Raw genomic sequence first — 24,455 nt, forward strand, 5'->3', positions numbered from 1 at the left:
ACCGGGAGGGCCTTCACAATATCGGGGCCTGAGGAGTTGTTTGTCCAGGCCTCAGTAATAAAGGCAAGTTTGATCTGGTGCTGTTCCATGAACAGACTGCATTCCAGACTATGCTTGACCAGAGACCTAGCATTTACTAACAGGCATTTCCATGGTTGGGCTCTATTCTCTCGAACATGCGGGCCATTCCTCTCTCTACTCCCTAAACAACCCAATTCAGAGTAATACCAGAAATTGTTCACTGCACTACCACATCCGATATTCATGTTACCCCAAATTCAGAGGCTTTCAATTGCTTCTTTTTTTCGCTCTTAAAGCTGCAGATTATCACCGCTGGCACTAATGGGCATGCGGTCCTTGCGCTTTGAGGCAGTGTTGAAATATTGATCAATTACTAATACCAATTGTCTCAGAATCGCTAAAGTTGTGGTATAAATGTTCCTTTCTGTAAATAAAACTTTTGGGTGGCGATTTGCTTTTAAACAGATGGCGGTAGTATCCATCATCAACAGACTAAGTGTCACACAAAATCCGATCCTATGCTAGGCCTCCACTGCTTTCACATGAGCAACGCAAATCTCCCTACATACACCCTGTTTTTTTTTTTTTAATAAATAAAGTGTGAACTTGCGCCATGGGCATTAGAGTACTGAGAGATTCCCTTACACAAAGTAATATTTTTTTGTCTACGGTGTTCATGACCAGGGTCACCAAAGGGAGAAGACAGGACCTTGGTAATAACAGGATCCGTGCTATGTCCCATAAAACAGAGAACTTACCTGATTAAAAGAAAACTACACCCAAGACAAAGCAGTCGTTGCACAGATTTGGGGAAATACTAACAAAGTCTGAATATGTAACGTGCTGCTGCAATTATGCAACCCTCCAAGGCACACCCACTAACCAGCCAAGGGAAGGCAAGTGGTAGAAAAATAATTTAATGTATTTTCCAGCCTGGAAACCAAATCATTATCACTTCCACTGGTCGAACTAACTTGCATGACACTTCCTGGCTATATGTACGACCCCTTTAAATTGAAAGCTCAAATTAAGATGCTGAGGTGGCTGAACCAGGCTACTAAGTTGAGAATCTAGCAAATAATATGCCCTATCACAGCTCTAAATCAAAAATATAGATACTTGGAAAAATGGTGATATGTGGGGATCACCATGAGACTTGTACCTAAAAAGGCATGTTTGCAACACATTTATGGCAAGAACTGACAAAAACATAGATTTTAGTTTTATAAATTGTCTGCCTGAAGAGCTACATAACATAAAATTAGTCAACTAATTGTGTCAACATACATTTGTGGTATAATGCTAAGTGGATGTTTTGTTATTTGATATTTGGCAGCTGAAATAGCTAAAACAGATCAAAGTAGGGGTGCACATCTATCAGTTAAATAAATATGAAAATGTACAGTTTTACAACTTCATTTATCCGCAAAACACAAAATAAATATGGATAAATATAGAAAAAGCACGCAAAAAATAAATATGGCTAAATACAGACGGAAATGCTAAAAAAATAAATGCCATAAAACCGGGAGCCCTAATTATGATTAGATGGACGTTTGATTTGGTATTAAGATTGTATCATCCAATGGAAGGGATGTGGAATTCCTATAGCCTGACGCCCGGGACATATTGTTTGGGGTCAAGGGCAACAAGTTTCCATGTGTATTTTGTCCTTGGGACAAGTAGGCCCAACCCCCTACATCACAAACCATTTGACTGCCATTTTACAGTACCACATTATGGATCAGGGAAAGGGTTTGCCTGCAGTTAAGGTAATATTTGTGTCCATGTGTTAATGCTGTTCAAACTTGTATTTATGGTTCATTAATGCAAAACCTTTATTATTAGGGTGAGTGATCTAAGAACATGTTGTAAATTCAGACTGTACTACTGACAGTGGATCCAGTATAAAAACGTGTACACACGTTTTCAATATTTAGCAATATGAGGCTATGCATACTGCTCCCAGAATGCTCTCTGATTAGATGCAAATATATGCAGAAGCTTGAAAGCAAGATTGATTATTCTTTGCTTTAAAAATAAAATGTTCACCAAAAAAAAATGCAAAAATATTTCGCTAAACTACTATAACATTTTAGGTACCATTTTCCTGCAGCATCATTTAGTAAAATGTGTTGATGTATGCTAGTGTTTCCCAAAAATATTCATAATGGGAAATCAGTGTAAACCAGTTTTAATAAGATTATGCAAAACAAAAATAAACAAGCATTGGTAAAGCCAATAGGTCTGAAATTGTTGGTCAGCCTTTTGGTTTTGTCAATGCGTGACTTAATTTGGCATATTTTCTGTAAAACCTCATTGGTGTGGGAGCTACCGGGCCCTCATTATAACAAACATTGGCAAAAGCAAAAATTGTTTTGGTCTCAAAAAGCACACATTGCAACAGTAGTTCCTGGCGCCGAACAAAACGACTATGTGTTGATTATGCTCCTTGTGAAAGAACAGAATGCTGTCACTCACAGTGAAGCTAGCCGACAGAAAGAGAGAGAGACAGAATTTTAATAAAACACAAAGTGTCATGGTTAACGCCAGACCTAATCAGGGGCCCAATTATTAAATAAAGTCTCAAAAGTGCACTCATGTCCTTGCATTAGGTGCAGATATACGACTTTCATAAATTCACAAGACTTTACAGAAGTAGGCCAAGAAATAACACTCCTAGAAAATATTTGTGAACCCTATTTTAGCATGAGCTAATATGCAGGTGTAGATGTGCTCATGAGAAAATCTGTGTTTGCAAGTTCACTTTCCCTCCAACGATTTTCTCCCCAACCCTGAAAGAAGTTTTATGTCTGCCATTGTCAGGAGTAAATTTCCAAGCTTTCTCAGTATGGGAAAAGATAAGAGAAGAGTTGGTAAAAACCCTTAAAATATGCAAATTAGTAGGTTTGCACAGACTCAAAAGGGCATTCCAACCCTGGAACTGATGCTTACCTTCAGCGATAGTATGTAGATCTGCTGAAATGTGGCAACATAAGGGAATTGCCAGTATTCAAACCCTACTATGGAAGGAGCCCTGGCATAATCAGAGAGGCTATTCCAGAGCTCTTATATAATGAGAATGCTGCCATAATTTGTCACCGCATTACATAGCACTAAAGGTACAAGTGGATTTTGTTACAGGACAAATAGATTTATGAAGCAAACTGCCCCATGGACAAGTAGATATTTTATAAAATACCACACCCCTGCAATGGGAAGTGGAATAGGAAACAAATTGAGTAAAGATTAGTTTGATGGGATTTTTGGTAAGAATGCATGACAGTTTTATAATTTTATAACGAATAACCAGTCATTTCACTAGATTAAAACTCCACATTTTGTGATATTACACTCCATATTGCAATACCGCTATTACACAACAATTAAAGTGACAAAACTAGGACGAAAAACAAATAAAATATTACCTCATTATTAATATCAAAGACACCTTCCTGTATTTTCTCAAAGATTTCCTTTGCTGTGTTAATGAATGCCTAGGGGTAAAAAGTAAAACGTTAAGCAATAAAAAATACATAGCATGTAAAAAATAATAAGTCATGCCAAAAAGTAAAACTACAAAGTTCAAATTCAGTTGGCATTTCATGTTAACCTATTCTGCCATCGAAAACAGCTTATAATGTTTTCATCTTACTGAAGTCGAGCATTTTTTAAATAATTTCCAGTACCAAATGTCTTAAGAATACTTCTTAGTCACATATTTCCATTTTCGAACAAACTAGACAGAGGCTCTGACAATTCAAGAAAGCCATTTTGTTCACATCTTGATGAATAAGTATTGGCGCAAAAGGGAACATTAGCCAGTCAACACAGACAGGATTTACACAGTAATACGAAAGCAGTAGCCATAAAAATGGTAATGTTTGTAATTCCCATCTATGCTTAAGAAAGCGTGGAAAAATGTAAACTCCATATAATATCTGTATATTATTTTCTTATTACAAGCGCATTCTAACATCAAAAAAATAACATAAGAGCTTGTAAAAAAGTATTACAAGTGCTTATTAATGTCACACTGCAAGCCTTCACTCTCTTCCCACACTTCACTTCGAATCTCATCCCTACCACTGGGTGGCGTTTCACATAGAGATTAAAGGGAAGACTGAAAGTGGCCCGAGTAACCCTTGGCACACCCATAACTCAGCATTCCGCAGGGCTGAGGAGCAGAAGTACCAGGCTCAATGTTATCAGGCAGCTTACAATGAAGCTGGCCGACTGAGGAGGGAAATCGCTTTCGCATCGAGCACACAATGTCTTCGCCATGGTGCCCATTTTGTACCATTCCAGAAGCTAGACTGGTGGGATGAAAGAGGTCTGAGGAATCCAGGGCAGGGAGCATGTACCTTACAATTCCCTGCTGTCAAGTAGAGATAGCATGGAGAGTAGAAGGAGGAATTCAGGAGTGTGGAAGACCAGCAAAACACCAGTGACTTTAGGGGCATCTTTTATACAATTCCATCTCTAAATGCCTTCGGCAAACCATTCCTCAGATCCCAGATATTTTCTTATCCTGCCACTCACCCAACTCGATGCAGAAGAAATAACATTAATCACGTTAATACAGAAAGGCTGCTGCAAGTCGCCTCAGAATTCCAGGACCTGTTAAAGGTACTTGGCCTCTGACCTTGTTCCTTTATATGGTCACAGACATTTAGCTGACTTATGCTGTAGTGATAAGGGCCCATTTACTATACTTCTTGATATTTTCTGGCACTACACCTCAGAGGCATTCATTTGGTCCTCCGATGAATTTTTTAAAGGTGCCATGAGAGGTTGGATATAGGTGATCCCACTCAGTTGTCCAATGAGGACCAGGAATTGGGCAACTGACCTACAAACTTGTGATTAGGTTCATATATATAACCCTCAAGCCTATGCTATACAAATACAAGATCACTACTGCTAGACCAAATCCACTGAAGAAATGCAGTCGGGCTAGGATCATACGAACCAATAATTCAGTTAGAGCTACATAAAATAGTAACAGAATCTTTTGCCCAGAAATCTCTCTATTAGAATTCCCATCCCTTATTAATACTATATTGGTATGCACAATTAGTTATTGGAGACGAGTCACAGAGGAACAGGATTTAAGGATGGTTAGATTTTTATCAATAATTTAATAAAAGTAAATACATCAATACTAGGCATTTAAATGTATTAATGCAGAATAATTAAATTCATATCTTTAGGGCCATCAATTTCCAGAGTTCAAAAAGAAAGTTCAGAAAGGGACATGGACCCTATTAGCTCTAGAGGTATTCTGCCATGGGGAAGAAGAGTCCGCGAGTATTGCATACAGTATATGCGTCAGACGAAGTAAAGTCAGTAGTAGTCAGTAGAGTCCACAAGAAACGAGTGATGTCTGTCTGTCCACAAGAAATGGCACAGAATAGCAAAATGGAATGGCGAAAAAAGGCGTCCTTATCATTAATCCAACATGGAATATAACTTCCCGAGTTCCAGGGTGACACCTCCTAGATCACCTTATCTGGTCAGACCACTCAGTCCATCGGTCATTTCATACAGAATGATTGTCATGCAGCATAAAGAAGACACATTTTGTAGAATTTTAGTTGGTGCAAATTACATAACTGTCAGGCCATCCGGAGGGAATTACTCTTAAATAAGGATCCTTTAGCCAAAGGCACATGAGTGAAGTCGAAAGGACAGTTTCTCAAGCAGATGTTTTTACAGCAGCAAAAATGGTATCAAACAGTTCTCATGTACGAGTGAGAACGCTTGGAAAAAACAGTCAATTAATTTTGTAAAGTCTGAGTCATTTACCTTTACAATTCTATTTTCATGTTAAAAGAATACCATGAAACTTAGTAAACATGAACCTACGTTAATTTAAACTAACATTTGTAGCTAGTCTACACACTCTTCTGCATGCTTTTAAGATGCAGTAACTAAGTATTTTCATGCTCTATTTCTCAAGACCCTTCAATGTATTTTGAGGACCAATTGTGCGTGTTTGTCCTTTTGTCTTTCAAAAAGTGTCAAGATCGTTGTATGTGTCTAGTAAGGATTCAGCAGTTTATCGGCTTCATCACTTGCAACATCTTTAGAACCTACTCTTTAAGTAATTTTATCCTACATATAATTTTAAGCATTCCCCTCTGGGAAAAATATCTTAATAGAACATTTTAAAAAATCTCAGAAGTCTCGATTATAAACACGTGGAACACCACTGCTTTTCAAATCAAAATTCTATAATGGGATCAAATGCTTAAAAAGCGGTATGATTGATTGTGGGGACAAGAACTGGCTTCTGAAAGCATGCGTTAACTACTTATCACACTGAAATACAATCTTTGCAAATGCCTACAGCAAGCTGCTGGACTTCAAGAAGGCCTGAGCAGGGCGAAGGGGCTGTAGATCAAATCTAAGAAAGTAAACAGAGGGCAGAGGGAGGAACAAATCATACCTTTCCTCATTTCCACGCGGCGAGCATTTGACTGCTGAACTTGCCACCAGAGCTTTGTTTCCTAATTAACAGGACTGATATGTTTTCACCTTTAAAGGCCTTACAGCTCCCCTGAGTAATCAGTCTACTGCAGCTCAATTACTGCGCCAAGCTCATACCGCCGCCATGAAGGCAGGCGTGAATGACTGCGGCAGGCTGCAGAATATATGAATATGCATAAACTCTAAGTGGGTGATCGAGTCATCATAGAGGGTCATGAGAATTTGCAGCAAAATAATGAGAAGAATTAATCATTGCAGATTCACAAGGCACTTAGGATGCGAGAGCGGATTTTTTTCTCCCAAACGTTTGTTAAGAGTTCGGGAAGAGAGGAGGGAGGCGGAACTGGCTCGCAGCCAGCAATGAATTGATTCACATTCCTCCGAATGAAGATTTCAATTTCACAAAAGAAAAAATTTCATCTCCGTTTTCGATTAACATACCAATTATCGCAACGATCTAACAAACCGCGCTAATTGAGAACCATGGTCACAAGCTTCATAAATTCACCCAGCTGGGTCTCCTTATGGGGTAGTCACTTTCTCACATTAAGTAAAACATTAAACAGAGCCACGCTGCCCTGAAAATATGTTATGATAACTTACTGTAAACAGGCACTTAACAACTTGGCACAGACAAAGGCCTATGAAGTGTTGGCGCCTCCTCTCTGTCTTCTTTAATTACACTAAACTCCGCGGACGAACCGCGAGGCCCCATCTCTACTGCTAGAACAGAACAGCGCTCAGAGCGCACACACGCCAGGCATGTGGGCGCCTAAAAACGTAAAGTACATGCAGCCCACAAGCAAATATCATAAGAAAGGCAATCAACCAATGACAGCGTGCCAGGGCTATTAATTAAAGGATCTGCATAATCCAAAATAAAGGTTTGCTTTTTTCAATTGTTATCTTATTAGAAGCGAAAACGCTATCAAACATGGTTCGTGCTTTAAGATGGACACACTGAAAATGTAGTTTAATTATATTTATCACAGCAAATTTGGGGGTTGTCCATTGTTTTCAGTGGCATGCAAAAAGTAGGCAAAACAGTCTAAAAAAGGTTCTAAGAAACAAATCGAAGTCATTAGCCAACTGGACAAGTCTTTAATGTCACTTTTTTAGCCAAAAGGCACTTTGGAGTCTGGACACCTTTCCAATTATAGGTATGGGCCTATAACCATTGGAATTATGCAATTGTGCAGCCGCGGCGATTTTCTCATAATTGTAGATTTGAGGCATTTGCCACATAATAAATCATCTGCCACATAATTTGCAGATTTTCACACAAAAATTGTTCTACCTCGAACGGTTCAAAAGTTGGTAAAAATACAGCGACAAGTGTTGCTGTGCAGTGGAAGGCCCTTTGCAAAGGTTGATTGGCCACCTTGCTGTTGCTTATTGCTATATTTGGGTGTTATACTGCTACTAATGAGGTATAAATAATGCCGAGACAGTTAACAAGCTTAAAATTAACAAAATAATGAAGTAATACTATGAATAAATGTGCCGCATAATTTGCCTTGTTTGCAGCTAAGTTTACCCAACCCTGCTGCATAACTTGACCTTCCCCATGCCACATAATTCCAGTGGCCCTGCCTATAACTCACAGCATGCACAGTGCTGTGGGGTTAAATAAGAAACAAAAAAAACAAACAGAAGTGGAGCTTGAGTGAAGGGGTTCACCTGCCAACTTTCTTAAGCACAATATAACTCTTGCAAGAAATAACATGCCTTACATGTTCTATGAGCGCTTTGCAGTCTCATTATTATATTCATCGAACGCAAATACAACAATGTACATTGGTTCTAGGAACATACAAAAAGAAAGGTAAAAGTCCTGAAGGTCAGAATTACAGTATTAGAAAACTTGTTAAGATGCAAGAACATAAACCATTGGCTGGTGAGCACTAAGGAGCAGGGCATAGTGACAGCTTGTTTTGGGAGACACCCTCCACTTTGTATTTATGTACATTGGTTCGGGGAAACTGAGTGCATTTCCTACATAGCTGCACCCCCTCCCCGCTCATTGGTTTTGGTATCATGCAATAACAAAATTGGCAAGGCCAATAGGTCTTGTCAATGGGAGAGCTTTGGACTTAGTCAATATTTTGTTTAGCCATGTTCTACAGAAGTGTGGCTGCACTGCAACACGGTTGAAAATAAATTTTAAAAACGCTATGACGAGGTTGGCGCAAGCCGTGGCCTCTAGTTTTTTTTCTTTACTTTCAGCCATGATGCACTGCAGCTATGTTGCTATGGAACACGGTTGAACAAAATATTGACAGTCAGTAGATCTCCCGTCGGCTAGATCCATTGGCTTTGCTAATGCATTTTTCCAAAGATGGTTTAGGAGGAATAAGGACCGCATGTCTGCCTCAGGTGTGCTTTATCTATATCCCACATTCTGATCAGGCCAGCAGTGCACTGTGGCTAATAGCAGATGGGGCAGGGCCTTAAATAATATTACAAGTGAGCCATTGGCTGGGCCCTTAATGGGAGATGGATTACATTGCACATTGACTGGTGCTTTTGCAACTGGGTGTAGATAAATTACCCTTTTTAGCCTTTTGCCTGGGTACATATGTGTCAATATGTGACATGCCTATATATCTGGTGGCCATGCATATGGTGAATAAAAATGACTACACTGTGTGTGTCTTGGCAGTTGGGTGTGTGTGACCATCACCAAAGGCAGTGCACAGCAGGGGGTTGGCTGCAGCACACAGCATTTGGCCGTGCAAAGTTGGGTTGGCCTCTGGGCCCGTGTCCAATCCCTCCTGCAGGCAGCCAACTTCCACAGTGAACATCCTTCAGCGCATTTTCAAAGCTCCCACTGGGTGGGAGCACACTTCTTTCCCTACGTGTGGTCCTGCAGGCAGGGAAGAGTACTGTGGACTGGGGGTGGGCTCCCCTGGACACAGTTAATGAGCCAGCCCCAGGGTATCAGGTGCCCAGGGGCATGTAAGGCTCTGGGAGGGGGGCTGTGTGCCCACCTCCCTCTACACAGCAATTGGTCCTGGAGCCCATTTGGGCTCGATGGGGGCATGTGCCAGTCCCTCCCCTAAACCCTAAAATGAAATTCTGTGCCTCCAGGGGATATAGTCCCCAGGGCTCATTTGGGCTTAGGGAAGGAGGCTGTGCCCTCCCCCTTTTATTTTGAATATCTGCCTTGGGGGATGGGGGTCCCTGGGGCATATTAACGTTTGGGGATGGGGGTCACACGCCCCCCTGCCCAATTATTGTTCATTCTGCCCCTGGTGGATCATTATATATTGCCCCCTGGCCCCCGGTGGGGTGCTCTGAGATCCGCCACAGGGCAGGAGGGCTGGGAAAACACAACACGATGGGAAGAAGTAAATAACAAGCATCGGCATAGCCAATAGGCCTCGCCTTTGGGACCTTACAAGTGTTTAGCGATGCAACAGTTGCATAACTAAATACTTATAAGGTCCCAAAAGCTAGACCTATTGGCTATGCCAAGCGGTCGCTAAAGTGATCGCGATCAAACATCAAAGCGGCCGTGCGGCAGTGAAAGTAATTGCGATAAAGCGCAGCGCGTGCGCCTGCGCACATGCACTGTAGCTCTAGGCTGGCTATGGTAGCACTTTTTGGAGCCCTCTCAAAATGTCTCGCCAGACCAGCGCATGCGCTGGGTCAGGCGAGACCTAAAAAAAAAGCAACATGACTGAATGAAGAAAAAAGGAAAAATAGTACCTCAATCACAGCACCAGCAGTGGAAGGACCCTAATCAACATGAATAAGTCTGTGCTTGGTCCAAGCTCGTGAGAAAAGCAGAAGTTAGGCCGGCATGCGCCGACCAATTATTAGGCCAAAAATAAGAGTGACAATGAAGCTAACGAATGGTAAGTAATGGGCGGGCTTCAAGTTCCTTGTTGTATACAATCCTTCTTGCAAGCAAGAGCGAAGCAGCAGATGAGTTGCCGCAGGCAAGACCTAAAAATGTAAACTTTCAGTAGATAAAAGTAATAGTTAAAAAAAAACAACAAAAAAACATTTGCTGTCAAAGTTCAAAGGGTTAAAAATGCAATCAATACAAGTCTTATTATATCGTCCTTGGGCGAACAGAAAGTTCATTCAGCTAGCTTTACCGATAATTTAACATAAGATGTGCAGGTTTGAACGCAGGGATCTACAGCGAATGCACTACCTTGAAGAAGCTTATCACTGCCTTACAATTATGATCGCTGTGGTTTATGTGCACCTGAAAAATAAGTAACATTTCACTTTGAAACGGTTTTCGAATAAGGAATAATAAAGCCCCTTTTAAATAGGACTCCTCCACTTGCATTTTTTAGAGTCCAAGTACTTGAAATAAAGGAAGCACGAGACAAACAGGTGGGCAATAAATTCCTTTCATAAAATTATTGTGGTGTGCCTGCTCCTACAAAACACAATAAAATTCTAACCGCGTTCTAGTGGAGAAAGACAGCAAAAGATGAAAGTTTTGGCACTGGCGAGTACACAGCGCCAGATGTTAATGCTACTGGACGCGGAGCTGACAGAACATAGTGGGAAACAGACTCCAACATCAGCCCGGTTAAACTAATGCATCCCATATTTCAATAAAGTGCACATTTCATGTAATAGGACATTATTTTCCATAATTCTATGATAAACTGGGCGCGCTTGTGGTCTACAGCGTATTAACTGTAACCTGCACTCAATAAACTCGGAGGCCAGGGACAAGGTGTTTATTACTGCAGATCAGCGGGTTATTACCGCGTTAACCAAAAGCCCCCATAAGTTACTCGAATGATTCCAAACATCCGTGAGAATTACATTTAAAAAGCCTTGAGAGGTTGCTTTACTTTCAGCCTTCCTTCATCTCCATGGAACGGAAAGTTAAGGGCATAGATTTAACGAGACACGTGGTAGTAACCTCCAAGGGCCTCGTCAGACTCGAGGTCTGGACCAGCAACGCCTCGCATAAGCGCAGTCTCAGACGCGGTACGGAGTTTTTGCACGGTGACAAATAACATTCCGCTGTAAAACTTGGTTGATTCACGCGAGCATCGGCTGCTTGGTTTGATTTCTGGGGGAAAGACTTTACGCTACCGAGCTATTTCACCTTCATTTTCCGTTGAAACCCTCATTTTTTTATAAATCACATAGCTGATGATGTGAACGCAAGGCAAAATTAAAAGAGGGACGACACGAAAGCGACTAACGTGATTAGACAATACAAAATACATCTGGCATAGTGAGTGGCTTGGAGCTCCTGTCCAGCTGGAAACAAAAGATGAAGCATTAGCAAGGGGACACGTTTATCCAGCGACAAAATCACAACCATTTAACTCCTGTCCTGGCTCTTCCTATCAAGTTCCTGGAATGCTTATTAGAACTCGAAACTGTCCCTGGGCAGTCCGAGATGACAAACTAGATCACCAGTAATCAACTGGACATATGCGGAGATTGAAGGAAGGCAGAACAAGGCTGGGTGAAGGGCCCTGCCTGAGGGTAGCATTGCATAAAGAACCAAGGCCAGGTGTGCACAACTACACTTCTAAAGCACTCTGGAGAAATACATTTGCGAATGTTTGAGAAAGAAGCAAAGTGATGCAGAAACTGTTCACCCAGTCCAGAAGGAACACATTCCCCAAGGGGAAAGTGTGCCTGGCCGTTAAGGAACCAAGCTGCATTTGACCTAGTCTCTTGATGCAATGAAATGGACTAATAAATGGCTAGGGGGCAGGATATAGTAGGATATCCAATTCTCTATTTGCCGATCAAATGTAAGACTGTTGCAAACATGCACCGGAGTATTAAAGGAACTTGTCAGATGAACTGCTGATAGATGATTTTAGCCCACCTCATCTTCACAGCAAGAAGGCCAGCTAGTGGAATGGTATGTTGTTATAGTGCAGCGATCACCAAAGCATCTTAGCGTTGAGGGTAAACAGTCCGAACCGCAGCTGCAAATTCACAGGTGAACTAAGGGCCTGATTTAGAGTTCGACCGAAGGGTTACTCGGTCACAAACGTGACAGATAATCCGTCTGTCATATTACACGAGCTTTAGGATATACTGCACTTGTAATATTGCAGACGGGATACCCATCACATTTGTGGCTGAGTAACCAGTCTGCCGAATTCTAACTCAGCCCTTGAATACGAACTCAGCCCTTGAACTCTAACTCAAGCCCTAAGTTTTAAGGGCTGTCCTAAACTTCAAGACAGGATGGCTCCATGCATAGGAGTTACAGGGAGAGTATTCTAAACCTTGCTGCAGTAACAAGTAAGACTCTGTAACCAATCTCTACTGGTGTAATAGCTCGGATATGAATGAGTCCCACACTTGGCCATCCTTCTAATGGGCACATGTCAGCTGAACTTTGCTGCTAAAAATTCTGATATAGACTGGTACAAGACTCTGTGGAATAAGATAGGGGACAGTAGTAAGAGGAGGGATATTTGCACGTTCCAATATTGCGTCTTCTGTTTGTTCACATAAAACAATGTAATGGTGTTGTCTCAAAAGAATAACAATGTCTACTCTAGAGATCGCAGATACAGGTGAGTGGCAGAATGATGATCTTCAGCCATCTTGGAGAAGAAAAGGAGTAAGCACAGCCTTACACAAGAGTAACCTTTAAACTTTAGTCCTGGGAGTCCATGGAATGGGTGGAAGAGCTGATGGGATCTGTGTGCTGACAGCAATAAGTGAAATGAAGCTAGGTCTTGCACATCTTCAAGCCAGCTAGGGACAAAATATGCCCAAAAGAGCAAGGCTTCCTGGAACCACCAAACCAAGGTCTGTCGCCAGGGGACAGAAAAGCCCAACCCAATAAATGAATGAATGAAAGGACACATGTGTAGAGCACTGTTACCCTAAGGAGTGTCCCGGCGCTCTGCACAACTGCCATCACTGCCTAGTAAAGTCCAAAACAGTTAATCTTGAATGAAGAGCCACGGTTTCAATTTCTTTCTGAACAGAGAGATAGCTGCAGTAGCCCATAAGTAAGCGCGATCCATGTTAATGGCCCTAAGAAGGAGGAAGACCTACATCCAGTCCTAGAACGTAAAACCCTAGGGATTCTGGCCAAGAAAGCATTGGCTGAGCGAAGGTACCTTGAAGGGGCACTGAAGCTAATTCTTGCCCTGAGGTAGCCTGCACCAGTCAGATGGAGAGACAAGTGAAGCAGCCCAATGATGCATCAAGAACAGTTCACATGAAGTAAAAACATGGAATTAGGTAGTAAGTATTAGTACTAAGACTGGGGGCTAGTGCAAGCATGAGAGATACACAAGACCAAGAGTTTGCTGTCTCAAGGCAGGAGAACAGACACAATAGGCAATCCTAATAGGAAAATAGGTGGATTAGGTGGAGAAAACAACGCACTGTTAGCATGATGATGAAAACCCTTAAAAAGCTTAAACAGGTGGATCTTGCACAGGAAATTAATTATCACTATTAAAAATCTCAAGAATATTGTAGGAAACAGACTAGTGGGATCAACTGCACAAAGCTAGTTGTCTGCAAGAGAAAAAAAAGTCTGGGCCTTAGAGTTGATCTTAAATGATTAGTTTGTCGGAATGTGCTTTCGTAGTCATACCTGAAAATGGTATTAAGATTTCGAGTCACAGTCTGTAGGTTGCATGCCTCCACGTCGGCAGGCTCCTTGGTCCCTATCTGCATGTATATGCATATATATGTGGTATTTCTGTAGCATATATTGAGGATGCTTAATGCACAATGATTGTGTTTTTCTTTTTAAAGAGGTGCATCTTTAACTCTCCTAAATTGGAGCAGTGTTGAAGCAGCAGTGTTGGGGCAGTACTGAAGTCTATGGGGATGTTATTCTACATCCTGGCTGAAAAAGGCCCATTGTGTATTATTTCTTCTTTTTTACACTTCTTAATCTGCAGTCTGACGGGGTCCTGGCTGAGGGTGTGCCGAGATCCACCAGAGATGGTGAGCTTGTCTTTAAGATAAGTAGCGGTGGTAGTTGAAATAGCTTTGTAAATAATGCAGCTGATTTTGAAAATGGTGCGGGCCAGCAAGTGCAGAAAATAGAATTGCATAAGGATGGGGGTAATGTGCTGCCGTAGGTAGGATGCCCCTAAGGAGTGCGAGGGTGGCATCTGAGAGGCCATGAAGCAGGCCATTACCATCATACTGAAGAGTATAAGGGCTAGAACAGCAGTTCTCGAGTGGTTTTCTGGCAAATATAGTTCGGTTTTCTTCAAAAGAGAGAGCAGGTACCAGGCAATCAGTTTTGTTTTGGCAAAGTCTACTTTAAGAAGTTTCCTAATCTCCAGCACAGGTCCTGGTATGAATTCGAAGACAGAGAGAGAAAATGCGGGAGATAGAAGCCTGAATCTTTACCCAAGTGTAGAAACCCCTATAGAGGTCTAGATAGATGTTAACTCCAGGCTTATAAATTATATGCAGGTTAGGATAGTCCTTTTTCAAATGTGCAAAAGTAGCTTATTTTCTTCCCGTCTTCAAAGGAAGTAGCAGTAAAGAAGAGACTCTGATGATTTTGTTGTCTTCTAAGATAATTAGAATAACTCTTTTGAAAATTCGCATGTATGGACCTGAATTCATTTTGCCAGGATGAAAAATTGCTCCTTGAAAAGGCTTTGAGGATGCTGGAGGAATGAGAGTAAGGGAGGCCAGCCCCTACCTGGAACTTAGCGAGCTCTCATCACTAAAAGCTAGAAGCAGTTCTATCAAGGTGAAATGAGGATGTGGTCTATACCATTTCTAGAAAATCCAAGACGAGTAATGCGGAGCCCAGCAATGTGAACTTCCATTCCTAGAACTACAACTCTAAAGTTTATGCTGTTCATCACATGTTCAGTCACACCTTTTCTTTACAGTCCACCAGCAGAGCATTAATATCAATTTAGCAATCACATAAAGTGCTATTCTCAGAACTGTTTTTCAAACTGGAGTCCAGGAAGTTTCAAACTGGAGTCTGGAGGGAAAGCGGATAAAAAACACAAGCTGTGTTTTCCGCTTTTGACAGCAGAGGCTGGGAGAGTGAGAGGTCTGCCTTACTGGGAACAAACTCTCCCAAATCTCTGTCTGGCTGAATGGGGATCTATGTTGTCTGGCTGAATAGGGATTGCCAGATAGTTTAATGAAGTAGGGACTGGAGTAGTGCTTCTAACACTCATGATTCTGTAGAAGGAGGAAACCCTACCTGGAGGTCCAGCCAAACCATTAGTTTATACAGAATGAAGTGAAATATGTTTGCTTGGACATTATTTCCTGCTCTAGGGCATACTCTTGCCCCTGTATGTCAAAAGTCATTGTCATCCAGTTTCTGCACGCAGACTTTCCAACTTAACCACTGGTATTTAGTCAGGAAATCTGAGATGCACGCTTATCCGGTCTCTCCTGCAATCAGGAACATTCATAAATAATTCATACATGCATACTAGCGCCTTTGGCACTCTTAATACACTGGTATGTTCAACGTTCACATTTTACTTGGGGGCGGGCATAACTTGCTGTAGAATAATTATGGGAAATTGAAGCAAAATTGCGCAAGTGTGCAGAATTATACAAGGAGCGTAACCCAGCATTTAGCACCATTTTCTTAGAGCAAAATGCACTCTAGGGTCCAAAAGGGACATACGGTTGTATTGTGCGCTAACAGGATAGTGCTAAATGAAAGAGCATGAACAGCAGCAGCCACCAACGCTCGCTAGGTTTGTTTTTTCTGTGCTCCAGCTCTAGGATTTCTGTGCCAAATTACTCATGGTCATGCAAACGGGCAGAATTGTGTAATTTTTGGCAATTTGGCTTCAAAAGAGGAATGCGAAATTACCCTGGCACAAATAAAATTTCACCCAGACCTAACTTTACTTCTACCCACTACAGCAAGAAGCAATGGGTCAGCCCAAGTCAGGCACTGGCTCTCTTGCACTGTGAACAACAGCATTTTGCCTGATCACATATGCAGGTTTGTCTAAAAAGAAGTGCACTTCAATGTCAGGGCAGGCAAGCAAATACTTAACTTTGCCAATGTACCTTTGTTATCCCTTATTTTCTTAGTCATTCTAGTGTGTATAAACTATGTCATCAAGTTACAGAATTTCAAAGCTAACTGTACATTTTCCCTGTGCAATCAAGATTATACTATCCTTTGATGTGCATTAAACACTAGGAAGGTTTTCTATAAGTGTTTTAAGAACATCTGCTTGCTATGAAGCATCCAAATTCTTCCAATAAATGTAAATGTTAGTTTTTGTATTTCATAGTTTTAATGTAAGCTATGGATTCCATCTTTAGGTGGTGACATTATTTAACATCAGCTTATCAGGGCAATACCGAATGGCTTTGCAAACACATTCACGGAGATAATGAGCTCCAAATTGTCATCAAGAGGTCGAGAGAAGCAAAAGCTCCCATATCATGAAATGGGGGTACCCAAATGTGGGAATGAGGAGAAGGAACCATGAACATGTCCACCAAAGATTGCACAACCAGGCCTCAAACATTGAGAGTGGCAGTCTAACATTGGAGCCAACAGACACCCTGCAACCCCCGATACAGTGAATGACCTTGCAATCACAATGAGATCTTCTGACCACAGAGGGCTACCCTCCACATTTTATGGGGGTTTATCATGTGGGTGCTCAAGGGTGAAACTGATAGGGAGTTTGATACTGGGGGTCTTGTGTGCTTATTACAAGGTTCCACTGCTGCTTAGTGAGTCTTCTGGGGTTTATGACTTGTTATCCGAGTTTCAAAGCATTTAGCAGCACTTGGCTTTGATGGTGTCACTTGGTCATCACAAATGTCAAGCATGCTAAAGGTTAGGCTGCGATGCCATCTCAAACAATCAATTGTTATGCATCTGCATCTTGGAACATACACCAATAGATTTAGAGCTTAAAAGCGCCCAGGAAAGGGATATGGTCATGAGTTACTTATCTTAGAAAATCAACTAGTACCTGCCAACTCACCTCTCGGAGTTGTCAAGATTAGAGGAACAAATTGCCGGGAAAAACAAATCCCCTAAATCATCAGGTTTCAGAAAACAAGGTTTTTATCGGAGCCCTCTCTTTTACTTACTAACACGGGGGCTCTGGGGCTTTGATTGTGTTGAAAACGCAGGTGCCCCTAAAGAAGTAGCTCCTTTAAAAAACTGAATGAAGAAAAAAATCACCAAGTGCCCACTAAGGCATGGAAAGGCCAGGCCCCTAGCACAAATTGTGCTAGTTAGCCCTTGAGAGCACAAACAGCATCTCACCAGGAGCTGTACACAGAAGCATGTAGCCGAGAGATGCAACTAGGAAAAAAAAAAGGCAACAGAAGGAAAAGGTAAAGTAATTTTGCAGCATGCTTAAAGAATTACAAAGTCTGTGCTGAAAATCACCTGATTCTGGGCTTCACACAGGGAAGGACCAGAATGATGTACGGGAAGCTGTTTGGCATCCAAAGTGTCTTGAGGAAGGGGGGATGCAGATAGCAGGAGTAACAAATTCCTTAATCAAAAATTCTAGTTATTCCCTTGATTTGTTCTCTATTAAGATCCACAACCAGGAACACCCATCAAGGTGCGGACCAAGGCAAACATCTGACTTGTACAGTAGAGCTAATTGTACTTCTAAGCCACAATATTTGCCGATTCTGATAGGGCCTCACAAATGTTCATCTAAAGCAGAAAGATTGAAAATGGAACTGTCAACTACCTCAAACGTCTTTCCACAAGCTCTTAAACCATATTGGTTATTATTGTCATTAATACGTTTTAGGCTTTTCGGTCTAGAAAATCAGATAATAAAATGGTATAATTGGGATATCAAAGAATGTGAACATCCATGAACAGAACAAGTCATGTGGAGAACAAGCAAAGTATGCAATCTGACGGGCTGCCATCGTCCACTTTAAATGCGGCCTACTGCAGAGTGAGGATAGTTTAAACATCTTTGGCAGGGCTGATTATGGTTTCCAGTCCAGTCCTTGCATCATCTGTTTGGATGGAGCTTTCCTCCTTTTGCAGTTTTGTGAACTAATTATTAGCACTAATACAGCCATCTAACAAACAGAACAAATACTGATTGGTCACGTTAAGACACTGCAGCCATAAAGCACCAAACGATTTCCTGGACCTTCTTGGTGTACTTCAATTAAAAACTCTTCACATCCAGCAAGTGCAAATTTCTCCACCCAAAGCGGTGTAATGCAGGAAAGATATTTTATAGGAGTCTTAATGTCAACAGTATCCAGAATAAATTGTACTATTTTGGTGAACTGCGTCCCTAGATATATCTGAATATATAGGGTGGATTTCTTGAAAAGTGTTTCTCTTCAAAAAATATTACCATGAGTCAATTCTGAAAATTGATACAAGGCTTGACTGATGGTTGGGCGAAAATGGAAGAGAGACTCACTGCAGAAGAACACTGTGTGGACTCAATTCAACTTGCGCTCAAGTGGTAGCTCTTCAATCTCAGGTTGCATCCTGCCAGAAGCAGATTGAAAACCTTGAAAACAGGAATAGGAGGAATAGTTTACACATTTATGGCTTGCCGGAGGGTTCAGAGGGGTCTGACCCTATAGCTTTTTTCAAATCCTTTTTGCCGACGGTGCTCATATTGCCGGAAACTACAGTCTTGAACATTCAACTTGCGCACCGGCTAGGCCCCCTACACTCTTCACCTTCTGCTCAATGCAAACCACAAGGGGTTATACTCTACTTTCTAGAGTATACAGATCTCCTCAATGTACTAGCTGCAGTCCGATCTCTCAAACAGATTTCATCTTCAGGAAACCAACTTTTTTTCCTTGAAGGATTATGCAAAGCCGACAGCAGACAGGAGAAAATAATTTCTGTCCATGAGACCTACTTTGCGTTCTATTGGTGCACAATTTGGCTTATTTCACCCTTGCTTGTTCAAAGTAACCTTCAACAACAGTACCGTTACTTATGAGGACCGATCAAGCTCAAACGTTTCCTGAACTTTCACTGCCCTGACAAGATGGAAATGTCTTTCTCTTCGCAGGAATTTTAGATACGAGCTCAAAACATCTACTCCGTTGAGGATGTTTGTGTAGTTCATGGATTGCTCAATAGTTTATATATTAATGTGTTTTATGTAATGTAATTTAATGTTGGTCTTTAAAAGGTTTACATTTATGAGGTTTTCTCAGTCGCTCATATCACTACAATGTCGCAATTGTTTTAACCAACTTTTTTCTCCCCTAAAGTTTCCTCTTCACATTGTCCTTCCCCCATGTTTTGTGGTTGATCTTCCCAAAGTTTTGCCATCTCACCTTGTGGAGTCCAGATGTGTCATCATTCCATGTGGCCTCATCCCTCCCCACCCTTTTTATGTTCTGGATTCACTCTAGGTATAGTTTTTTTCTTTTCTTTCTTCTTCTTACTTTCAACAATAATTCCTTTCTTCTCGAATCATTGTCACTCGTCACTAACTTGCCTTTACATATTTTCTCTTTTTTCTATTTCTCATCCTTTTCTATTTTTTATTTCTCATCTTCTCCTTGATATCCTCCTTTCTTTTTCTGCTTGTCTCAATAATATGTATAATTTTTTCCCTTTTTGTACTTTGCATTTGTCACATGTGAATTCTATTTATCGTTTTTTTCTCTACTTTGTTTATAATATTGATTCGTATTACAGTTAGTTGGTCGATCTCCTGGTTTACATTATCTTATTTATTTGTTTCCTATGAATAGTTGTTTCACACTCAGCCTTTTCTTTAACATGGGTCTTTAAATATTGTTTCAGGGAATGTGAAAGGTCTCCACTCTTCCATTAAGAGACAAAGGGTCTTGACTCACCTAGCCAAGCTTGGTGCAGATATAGCGTGTTTACAGGAAACTCATCTAACAGCAGAGGAATTCATGAAATTGAAAAGAGGTTGGGTTGGTTTGTTATTCACCAGGCGATGGCAAACGGAATGAGGTTCTTACTTTATGCCGGAAATCACTTTCTGTTAAAGTATTTTCACAAAGTTCTGATGAAAACGGTCGTTGGTCGTTTACTAAGCTTCTGATTGATGAAGTTCCAATCTCCTTGTTAAAGGTGTATGCGCACACTGCTGGTGATCCATCCTTCTGGTCGTTCTTAGCACAGCATCTTGCAGACTTTATTGATGAAAATTTCATACTCATAGGTAGGTGATTATAACCAAGTTTATTACCCTCTTTTTGGACCGTAATTCAAATGTCTCCTTTGTTTCCCATAAGGCCCATAAATCATTTGTACAATCTATCAAACAATACAAACACATTGATGCCTGGAGACTATGTAACCCCACCACTAAAGAATATACCTATTACTCTCCAGCCCACCATACTCAATCTAGACTAGATTATTTTTTCATTTCTCATAACCTATCACAGTCATTATTGACAGCAGAGATTGATCCATTTTAATTTCTGATCACGCTCTCATCATTATGAAATTGGACATTTTGCAGAAACCCTGTACCCCACGGAAATGGAACTTCAACAATTCTCTTCTCCTGGACCAAACCTTGGTTTCTTCATTTACTTCTTTTTTTAAAAAAAATTCTTTTTTATTATATTCATTATAACCAAGGCACAAATCGTTTAAACATCGTACATATATGTTACATTTCAGTGTTGAACATTCCGTTAACATTGGCTCGTCAAACACCCCATTATAGTTATTATCAGCGCCCCTTAGTTTAGTCCCCTGCCCCAACCTCATTTTCGTCATCAGTGCCCTCTTCCTCCTGTATCCCTGGTGGTGCACATATGTATCCCCGGAATTTATTCCAGTTCCCCCATACCGTGCTCCACTTGCGAGGAGAGCCTCGACTGACAAACGCTGTTCTTTCAGCCACCATAGCTGTGTCCATATCTTTACACCATGCGGTGAGTGTTGGCAATTCTGCTGAGCCCCATTTTTGTGCGATAGTACGTTTTGCAAACATTATCCCCAACGTGGCCTAATTCTGTGCTGTGCGAGTAAGGTCATTTGGCTCCCAAACATTTAACAAACATCTCTTGGGCTCAGGCACCAGTGACACTTACTCTGCCTGCGATATTGTTCTCATCACCTTAATCCAATATTCTCTGACTTTTGGACACTGCCACAGGGTATGGTAAAATGTGCCCTCCTCCCCACATCGTCTTAGGCAATACGGGTGCGATGTTGTACCTATCCTGTAAAGAGTGAGCCTAGTGTAGTAGGTTCGGTGCAGTATTGTAAGCTGCACCAACCTAAGTTTTGAAGGTGTTCCCACCTCCCGCGGGGAAGCTAGTGCCTCCTGCCATTCTGTGTTGTCAAGTTCTCCCACATTGCGGGACCATTTTTCCCTAAGTGTCACAGTAGGATCAGGCAAGTTGTTAATTAGTTTTCGGTAGGTGAGAGAGGTAGCCCGTTTGTGCATATAGTCTGTCAGCAGCCTGTCCTCTAGGGGTTTTGCCTCCGGGACCTCAGTGCCAGGTGTCAGGGCAGCCTGCAGCACGTGTTTTACCTGCATATATCGAAAGATTTCGGTGGGTACCAGCTCATACTGTTTAAGACGTTCGAATATGATTACTTTTCCTTTGCACCACGTCACCTACTGTAGATATGCCAATTGCGCCCCATTGAGCGAACCCCTTACAGTTCCTAAGCCTTCCCAATCGGTGCACATCCCAAAGAGGAGTGAGTGGTGTTATAACCCCCTGCCAGCCTAGTTTGGGGTGCGCTGTATGCCATATGGTAACTGTATGTTTTGTGGGCCCTAGTAATGAGGTGGCATGCTTCTTGTTATAAAGGGCTGATAGTACACCTTCTGTTCCTAATCCTGATCTGTTTGCTTTGAATGCAGGGTCCGCTTGTGGGGCATGTATCCATTGTTTAATTACTTTTAACTGAGCTGCCCAATAGTATAACTGTATGTTTGGGAGTGCTATCCCTCCGTCATACCAGCCCTTAACCAACTTGCCCTGCGCAATGCGTGCTGGTTTGTTGCCCCACAGTAGACTAGTGACCTGAGCTGCTATCATTTTGAAGTAGCTGGGTGGCACTGGAAACTGGGTATTTTCCAGTGCGTACAGGAATCAAGAGAGTGCCATCATTTTAAAAAGCGCAGCCTTTCCCAGCAGTGTCAGTGGTAATGTTCCCCAATGCATCACATCGCATCCCTTTTCAGACGTTCCAAGGGGGGCACGAGGTTAAGTTTGAAGAAGTTATCTGGATAGGGTGTTATGTATATACCCAAATATTTAAACGTGTCTTCTGCGATCTGCAGTGGGCATTCTACTAGGAGTGGAGGTGGTGGGCCATACAGGACAAACATGATTGATTTGGACCAGTTTATGGTGTATCCAGATGCCCGTCCAAAGAGTTCACATATACTTAAGAGTACCAGTATGGAGCGCCTAGGGGAGGTCATATAAAGTAATACATCATCCGAGATGCGGTCTTCCCATCCTTCCGCCCATCTAAGTCCTCGGATCATCGGCTCCCACCTAATCCACGCAGCCAGTGGCTCCAGCACAAGGGCAAAAAGCAGTGGTGACAGAGGGCAGCCTTGGCGTGTACCCAGTGTTAGTGGAAAACTCCCGGAAAGATGACCATTGGCTGTAACATGTGCCACCGGTTTCGTATACAGTAAACGTATCCATGCGCAGAATTTAGGGCCAAAGCCCAAATAAGTAAGCATAGCGAATAGGAAGGTCCGTTCAACCATATCGAACGCCATTCGCGCGTCCAGGGAAAGTATGACAGCTGGTTCCTGAATGTATGGGATACGGGCCATCACCCCGTGCAGGCGTCTCGGGTTTAGAGCCGTGTTTTTGTCCGGCATAAAACCGGACTGGTCCGTATGTATCAGAGTCGCCAAGTGTGGTGTCAGTCTGATCGCAAGGAGTTTCGCCATAATTTTTGCTTCTGCATTGATTGCAGATATTGGGCGATACGAAGTACCACTCTTCAGGGGGCTTTCCAGGTTTTGGGAATCGCAATTATGGTGGCTAATCGTTGATAAAACGGGAGTTCACCCACCTGCAGACTATCAGAATACAAATGCAACAGGTGTGGGGCAATGGTCCCAGCTGCCGTTTTATAGAGTTCTATAGGTATACCATTTGGTCCTACCGCCTTCCCGGATTGCAGTGAGCCGATCGCCACCAGCAGCTCTTCAACCGTGAGATCAGCCTCCAGCGTGAGGGCCGCCTCCGGGGTGAGTTTGGGCATAGCAATATCCTTTATGTAAGACAGTGCCTCATCCACAGTCATCGCTGAGGATTACGTATATACCTGCTGAAAGTGTTGCGCTAGAGAGTGCGCTATCATCCCTGGGTCAGTCGTCTCCTGGCCTTCCCTCATCCGAAGTCGCGCTATCCATTTTTTCCCTTGCTCCCTTTTATCAAGCCATGCCAGAAGTTTTCCGGCCTTGTCACCTATGTCATAAATCCTATGCTGTGTGGCAATCAGTCGTAGCTTAGTTGCTTCCCTAAGATACTCCCTGTGCTGTTGTTGCATAAGACGTAAATGCTGGGATGTAGCCGGTGTTGGGTTATTGGTGTGTTGAGCATCAGCGTTATGTTGTTCTAACTCTATAGCATGCAGTTCCTGTTGTTTTTCCCGTTTATGACCTGTAATAGAGGCGATGGCTTGCCCTCTGAGAACAGTCTTGTAGGCCTCCCACAGGGTAGTTGGGGAGCGGACCGATAGAACATTCTCTTGAAAGTAGTGTTGTGTCGCCTTAATGATAGCTTTCTTTTTTTTTTGGAAACCTTTATTACAGATTTCAAGAGATATACAAGTATGGGCCTACAACCTTCAGGCCGGCCGCTAGTAGACAGTGAGACCATGAAACATATTCATAAACACAAGCAGCAAGCAGTAAAAAGTCCCACAGATCAAAAAATCATTTGCGGCCACATTGCCCAAACATCCCAAATGGCGGTTTCATTTTAAATGAAAAAACGAGAAACAAACCCACAAGGCGGCAAAAATCTAGGCAACAGTATGTGCTCCC

At 42.0% G+C, this 24,455-nt stretch overlaps 1 protein-coding gene across 1 annotated transcript in view; it reads right to left on the reverse strand.

The window, feature by feature from the left end:
- Window positions 1-24,455, reverse strand: part of RAB2A (RAB2A, member RAS oncogene family) — a 281,508-nt gene that overhangs the window by 33,281 nt on the left and 223,772 nt on the right. The window contains exon 7 of the mRNA XM_085605560.1: window positions 3,450-3,518. Coding sequence (XP_085461686.1) covers window positions 3,450-3,518 — 69 coding nt within the window. The remainder of the gene's footprint in view (window positions 1-3,449; window positions 3,519-24,455) is intronic.

Source organism: Triturus cristatus, chromosome 5_1 (assembly GCF_964204655.1).
Source record: "Triturus cristatus chromosome 5_1, aTriCri1.1, whole genome shotgun sequence".
NCBI classification, from domain to species: Eukaryota; Metazoa; Chordata; class Amphibia; order Caudata; family Salamandridae; genus Triturus; species Triturus cristatus.